The sequence below is a fragment of the Rhagoletis zephyria genome, unplaced genomic scaffold (assembly GCF_001687245.7).
Source record: "Rhagoletis zephyria isolate East Lansing unplaced genomic scaffold, Rhagoletis_zephyria_1.1 Rzeph_scaffold_01421, whole genome shotgun sequence".
Lineage (NCBI taxonomy): Eukaryota > Metazoa > Arthropoda > Insecta > Diptera > Tephritidae > Rhagoletis > Rhagoletis zephyria.
Window position 1 is genome coordinate 100317 of NW_016158505.1, and position 7757 is coordinate 108073.

The 7757-nt window shown below is 34.0% G+C and overlaps 1 protein-coding gene across 1 annotated transcript; it reads right to left on the minus strand.

Annotated features, from left to right (window-relative positions):
- Positions 1-3618: 3618 nt before the first annotated feature.
- On the minus strand, positions 3619-5056 carry LOC108363964 (uncharacterized). The gene is made up of 4 exons (XM_017617506.1): positions 4748-5056; positions 4575-4681; positions 4324-4501; positions 3619-4261 (listed from the first exon to the last, which is right to left on the minus strand). The coding sequence occupies exons 1-4, from the start codon at positions 4755-4757 to the stop codon at positions 4017-4019; spliced, it is 540 nt and encodes a 179-aa protein (XP_017472995.1). The 5' UTR covers positions 4758-5056; the 3' UTR covers positions 3619-4016.
- Between the last annotated feature and the right edge of the window lie 2701 nt (positions 5057-7757).

The window sequence follows — 7757 nt, forward strand, 5'->3', positions numbered from 1 at the left end:
AGTGCGGCCGAGGGCCGCCTACGCGAAATGGAGTTGGACGCACAAGTACTTTTTTGATAGAGTGGCAGCAGCAATTTTCCTCCATTTTATTTTTAATAGAGTGGCAACACCAGTTTTCCTCCAACTTATTTATATTAACTTCACAATATTGTTGTGCAGATTGTCAAAACTGGAATATTGGAATTAAATACCGAATTTCGCGAAAATGTATACTTAAAACATTACAAATATATAAAAACTAATAAATACGTGTTGAGTTCATTTACTTCATTTATTCGCGTTAAATTCATCAAAACATAATGCGAAAAGTGCAAATGTTTTTTGCAAATAACTCTTTAATGATTTAAAAATATTAATTTCCGCTCTCGGGTTATTGTTATTCGCTTTAAAGCTCGTCGATTAATACCCGTCCCGATTCTATTCATCAATTTTAGCCTGGTTCCGCTAAAGTCCACTTTTACCAATAATATATAATATAATAATATGTTGTTTACTAAGGGTGTGTGCTAATCGGTAACTTTTTACTCCGTGGTGAGACGGGATGGAGAAATATACTATGGTGTAGAAATAAATTGATCTTTGCTGTGCCAAATGCAAAGTAAAATTGGGACAATTTTAGTGAAATCGACAGTATTTTATTTTATTTTTTAACAACATAAAATGCGATTAATAATTTCACTACTTTTCTTCAACAAAGTAAAGAAGCAAACAAATCAAAATGGCTGTAGCTTGCTGTCTCCACAGGCAAAAGTTTTTATCTTGATAATGTTATCAGGCAAAATTTTGCCCATGGAGACCGCATATTGCTCTTGGCAAGCAATAATTATCAGAGCTTTTATCTTGATAAATATTGCCAGCAATTTGGTACTTTGACAGCTACATTTTCATTTGCGCGATAGCTTCGTGGAGACAACATTATCGATATTTCAATATAAAAGCAAAAATTGAACTGTTTTCTATTAAAATATGTGTTATTATTTGCTTGAGTGTGAAATAGCATATTTTTTAAACTTTTTAATTGATCCGGCAAAAATTGCCATCTTATAAATGCCTTTATCAAGATAAAAAATGCCCACGCACAAAAATTGCCGCTGATAAAATTTTTATCAGGCAATAAAAATGAGAGTTGGTAGGCAAAAACTTTTGCCTGTGGAGACGGACCGTAATGGAGAACAGAAAGGTGTTACCAGATGTTAGAAAATTAAATACACTAAAATGAAGGGATGTTCAACAATCTTATATTGTTAAAAAATAAAATAAAATATATGTAATGTATGAAAAATACACGTGAACCTTGCGATCGTATATCTATGAAAATATAAGTGATAGCTGCCCTTTTTATATAAAAATTTGCTAGTGAAAGTGCATACTGGAAAATTTTCTTCAAAATTCGAAATAAAAAGCTTGAAGTTTAGATAAAATTTTTTTAGTTTGATTAATTTTTGTGAATTTTGTACAAAAGTTTGCAAGATTGATTTATTTGGTTTTTGTTATAGAATGAGCCATATTTTAAACAAAAATAAACGATGATGGGAAATATTTTGAATATTAGTGGGATTCACGAAGCGTCGCAAAGTTGTTCCAAATGTCGCATTTGTTGGAAAATTTGCCACCTTGCGGCACAGCTGATTACTTTTGTATGGAAACATTCTTGCGACAAAATAGCACCATTGCCATATCATTTGATCTGGTAATCATTTCAAAGTCAAAGTCGCGAAACACATGTTTTTTTATTGTTTTCGAATACTTCAAGAAAAAGTATATTAGTTAGGTATTTGTTATTGTTATTGTGGCTTATTAACATTTTATTTTTAATATTTTTATTGAGCTTTTGTACCACGATTGTTTATTAGGAAAACTTGAAAAAGCAACACAGTCTAAGCGGTAGAAGTTATAGCGCTATTTCGGAGATCACCACATCCCCTCATCAGACTTCTTTTCCCTGCTTCCCTGCTGAATTCTAGAAAAAGAAGTCTGATGAGGAGATGTGGTGATCTCCGAAATAGCTGCTATAACTTCTACCGCTTAGGCTTTGTTGCTTTTTCAATTTTTCCTAATAAACAATCGTGGTACAATCGTGGAAGAAACACTGCTCGTTTATTTGATAATGAAGAATGATCGCAGGTGATTCAGCATATCAATTGACAAACACTCGATGACGCCATATCGCAGCAATTCTACATTAATGGACACAGGTCGACAAGCCGAATTCAACAAAAGACACAGCCAATACCGCGTTAGAGTGGAAAATTGCTTCGGAGTCCTTAAGGAAAAGTTTTGCAGCTTTAAAGAAATGCGAATTAAAATAAAAGACAGTGAAAGTGAAGTATTTTCTAATAATTTGGTACTCTATTGCTGTGTATTGCATAACATTTTATTGGAAGATCGCTGTTCTCCCCAATTTGAAGGCAATGAATAGTGTGCTGATTTATTGAATTTTCCTGAGTTTTGCACGAGTTTGGAAATTTGATATTTATGTTTTTTTGGTGGAGTATGAACCACATTTTTATAAAAACGTATCGCAAATAAATAACAATGAAAAACTTTGCATATATTTCGTAAAATTCACTGTGCCAATACTTTAGTTTGCCACTGTATGTGGCATATATGTACATACCGATTGAAATTTGTAAGGAAAAACACAACCGAGTAAACTCTTAAAATCATGATACAAAAATAGGAGGTAGTTTCATTTGTTGGCATTCGTTGTTGTTGCCGACCACTTGACTTTTAACAAGTTTGTGACATTTAACTAAAATCATGCTACCAGATTCACTAGCAGCAACGTTTTTGTTTCTTGAAAAAGAAAGAAAAAACGTTTCAAGCTCGTCGAAAGGTTCGAAAAAAAGTTCTTGCTAATGCAGTTTGATGACAAATTTCTGACGCAAAATATTTTCAAAACTCTAAACGAGGTACCGTTATCCGTGGAAGAGAGAGGAGGTTGATTTAAAATGATGCCCTGCAACTTGTAACATTTTGGATTCTCGGAATTTTCTGATAAATATGTGGCGCTGGTAAAAAATATATACGCGTGCACATGAGATGAAAAGTACTGCAGTTTAATTTTCTAAAATTTTTATTTATAGAAAAATGCATAGTAAACGACAATTCGAGGACGGTTCGGTTATTTGTGAAGTGATTTTGGGTTATCGTGTCCAAACGTGTGACCCGAATCAACAAATTTTAACATATGCGGCTAGTCAAAGGATTAAGCTTTAACACTTAATATGAATTTTTTTATAAATTTGGAGGTGGATTTTACCCAAAAATACTGTGGATTGTGAAAATGCTAATTTTACTCTATTTCGAAATGGGCCCCGAGTCCCTGTAGAAAGGGACGGAGGCGAAGGATGACTTTTATGCAAGTTTATACTGCGCTATTTCTAATGACTGGAGTTTTAGGTGCCCCACTTCTTCCCCCTCCGCTCCCATTAAAGTATAATTGCACAAATAACCGAACATTTCCCATGCACAACATTAAATCCTCTGATGTATTGTTTGATTCCTGTCAATGTGGCAAGGCAGCTCATAATTTTGTACAATTTATGAAACTTCAAAAACTTGTTTTTTGTTCAAAATTTTGAAATGAAACTACCTTTTTTTTGTATCATGCTTAAAATTATATATATGTTTTGTACTTGTTTGAAAATAGGTACATATTTTTACACATTAGGAGTCTTCACACCGATCTTGGCACTCGGTAACTGGGTGTTCGTTAATTTTTTCCTATGTATTTGGTTTGTGTAAAATGTAATATCCAAACGAATTACATGGGGAAAAATTACCCAACTCCGAGCCACCGAGTACCAAGCTCGAGTGAGAAGACCACTTTTGTGTTATTGCTTTAACAAAATGGTTTTATTTATTTTTTTAATTCATTTCAATTTCATACCATTTTAATCTTTCATTTTGCTCTAATTCTAGGTTTTTAATCTCGAAATCATTTTCAAGCTTTCGCCTCTCCATTTCTAATTTTTGCTTCTCAACCACTTTCGTCCATTCAAATTTTCCGATTTTCAATTGTACCTGCTTTTCTCGAAAATTTCTCTACGCTTAACTTTAGATGCAAACGTGGTAGCTGCAGATGAGGTGCTCAGTTCATCACTTGCCGGAAAGCTCTCGTCCTCTAAATCAGTCGCATCGAGTATACTGCAATCGAAAACATCGGTAGACGTGTCCATTACAACAACTTCAATTTCCTTCGATGTCGAAAAAATGTCGAAAAGTTGGTCCAAATGTGGACATTTTTTAAGCACTTTTTCTATACATAAACAAGAAATTTAAAGCTATTGTAATTAAAATCAAAGAACAGAATATGCGTACCTCTAATGGTAGTTAAATTTTCGTCATCCCCCAGTCCAGCGCCGGTAGAGTTGCTCCATCCATCGACGTTTTGCAAGGTGCCTTTTAGGTGGCGAACCTTGCATTTTAGCATATTCCAAGTCGCATCGATTTTGTTTTCTTCCAACAATTTTTTGTCATGCAGTTGGGCGGTTGGTTTCTGCAATTTCAAATATAAAAGTGGAAAAATAAACAAAAAGAAATAGACAACCTAAAGAATCGTACAACCATACCTCGATATTTCTGTGCCACAGCATATAGCTCAATACCTTTTTTATTTCATCCTCTGTCCATTTTTTTACTTCGTTTTCTCTTTTGCGTTTCCGAACTTCATTTGACGCTGGAATAAAATGAAAATGTACAATTAAAATTGATTTTTATTTCCAACGAAGTATTTTTTACTTACTTCCACTCATTTTGGTTGTGAACTTGTAAACAAAAAACAGCTGTTAATACCAGAGCTACCTACATAAAATTCTTAATTTGATGATGCCAGGTCGTTTTTTTGTGCTGCCATCTAGTAAATTTGTAGTATTTTCCAACAATGACATATAAGCAGTTCATCACATAATCTGTAAACAAGGGTTTGGGTTGGTCAAAGTTGGTTATTTTCATTCAGTGTATTTTGTTATTGTTCATATAACCACATAACCCGATAACGTGATAACGTGATAACGAACCAAGCCTGAACAAAATAATTAAAAAATTTACATTTGTAAACTACGGGCAACTTCATCCCTCATTTCCCTTTCATCTACAATCAGGGTGGGCAAAAACTCGGAGTTCGAGCGAGCGAGCAAACTCCTACTCAATGCCTCGCAGGCAACGAGGCGCTCGCAGCTCGTACTCGTAGCAGCAATGAGGCGAGGCACGAGAAGTTTGGCTTGCTCGGCAAACGAGCGAGCGCTTCTTGTTAGCTCGCGTTCCAATTAAACGAGCGAGGCTGTTGTGGTTGCCTCGCTCGCAGTGCGAGGCGAGTAGCTGTCTGCATACTCGCTCTGCTAGGTAAGACGTGTGAGCGACGAGCGAGCGCTCCGAGTGTACTATACAACACATGCATTTTTGTGCATAAAAATGTGGGAATGTAGTCAATAGATTATGCACGAAAGTATGTTAATAATTGTATGTACATATGCATATAAATATGTGAATATTATATTAGGGCAGCATTTAAAACAACAAATAAAATTTATTACATACATAAGCATAGATTATAGAATCCCTGCAAAAAGTTGTGCGACTAATCTCTAAAGAGAGTATTTCGAGATTACTCTCAATCGGGTACAATTGGGCATTAATTAGTCCCAACTAGTCTCATACGGGTACTAATGGAGGTCAATTAGTCACGACTCATTCCTTATGGGTATAATTGGAGATCAATTAGTCCCCAACTCATCTCTAACAGGTACTATTAACAATTTAATGATATGTACGCACTTAGTGAATGAAACTTCATGTGCGGCGTTGGCACACAGAGAGAGTATTCGCCTAACAAAACTGAGCACCCCGGCTCGAATCTCAGCTGGCGCAAATTTTTATTTTTATTTTTTAAAAGTGACTAGTCGCTTTTTATACCCGTTCGGGTATAAAGGTGAACAATTAGTCTCTTCATAGGACATGCTCGAACAAAAGCGATCAGTTCATTCCATATAAAGAGATCAAAAGTGGTATTAGTCGCATGCTCCTTCGCGATTGCTCCCAGAGTCATCCCGGATTAGTCTAATTTTTTGCAGGGAATGAATAATTTTTTAGAGTTATATACACACATATGTACATACATAACACGCATATTTATATATGATGTATGTACGTATTTATGTATGTATGTATTTATGTATGTGTACATATGCATGTATTTTGTCTTTACAGAGAAAAGTAAGTAACGAAGATATTATAATCGTCTGTGCCGCAGAAACAAAAAACAAGTAAGCACTTGCTAACACCCCAAAATAGTTTGCTACTTGTAGCAGTTATGCTGTATACCTGAATGAAATATATGTAATCCTTGGTGAAAAAATTTATTTCTGGCCTGTTGTTCAAGGACATATGTACATATGTATGTATGCATGGATATGTAGTCATGGGAAAATTTGCGTAAACAAAGAATAGAGGCCAGTTCACATACGTTGAATTTCAAAGCAGCCGTCCACATTGCCAAAATTTGGCAATGCTAAGGCCAACACAAAGCAGAAAGATCGCTGCATCGGTCGCCAGCTGTTGCAAATAAATAAATAAAATTATATGAAATGTTTTTTCCTTTCAGTCAAATGAGGGCAAGAAATATAATTTTTCATGCAATTATTGATATGAAATATTAATTTATCTCTCGTTAGTATGTTAATTTAGTGGCCAAAGTAGTCTCTGCCAAGCTTCATTGTAGAACGCATATTATTAACGTGCGTTCTGTCAAGCCAACGCCAACTACAAAGTCAACGCGAAAGTTCTTTGTGGACCAGCCTTAATTATCAAATACTGTTTCACACCTCAAATAGTAGTTTGTATTTTCTACATACATACATATATATGGGAACTAAACCAGGAATATTCATTTGAAAATGCTAATTTTAAATTTATGAAATGAAAGACAAAATAATTATTTTTATAAATATTATATTCTCATTTATACATATGTAAAAAAGTTACTTAGCCGATTTACTTAGTAATTATTTGTATGCAAGAATACAAAGAAAAATTATTTATCAAAAGCATTGCCCCTTACACCTTGAAAAAAGGTAATATAAGCTCTCAAAAAAGCAAAATCGCTACAGCGAAAAAAGTGTTTGAAAACCCGTATAAATTCAAAACCCCATAAAAAAGAACCGCAAAGAAAGAGATCTAACAGCCGCACTCAGAGTCGTTTAATGATTACTTAAGGTATCCCTCAGTAGCGATTTGAAAAAATTCCCTCTCAGAGTCAATTAATGATTCGTTAACGGCATTTAATGAACATTAAAGTTAAGTAAACAAAAACCTTTACTTAACTTTTTAACGAATTATTTTGAAATTTTTTGTTTGTTTTCAATAAATTTCAATTTCGATAACGTTGCTGTAATAGTAGCAATGGCCCAGTGAGCAGAGCACTTTCGTGTTATTCAGGAGATCCGAGTTCAATCCTCGGCAAGGAATTCTTTTTAATCAAATTTTTTTAAGATTTATTGGCGAAAAAATTCATATTTTTTATTTTATTTAACGTTTGGAATTTTTTTTGATTCATCATGTTTCTTTTACTTTCAGCTTCTCAAATTTTTAGTTTTTCCTGTTTTAAAAAGATATATTTTTTTCATTTCGTTTAGTTTTTAGAAAACTTATTGCTAAACGATAAATATAATAACACTATTAGCACATCTTTCAATTACTCATTCGAAATACAGAAAAGAGCTTTCAAGATAGTTGCCGAAATATAAAGACTTTTGTCT

Coding starts and splice junctions, on each gene's coding strand:
- LOC108363964 (XM_017617506.1), bottom strand. Junction 4,502..4,574: donor TGTGGCACAGAAATATCGAG/GTATGGTTGTAC, acceptor TTGAAATTGCAG/AAACCAACCGCCCAACTGCA. Junction 4,262..4,323: donor AAATTTAACTACCATTAGAG/GTACGCATATTC, acceptor GTTTATGTATAG/AAAAAGTGCTTAAAAAATGT.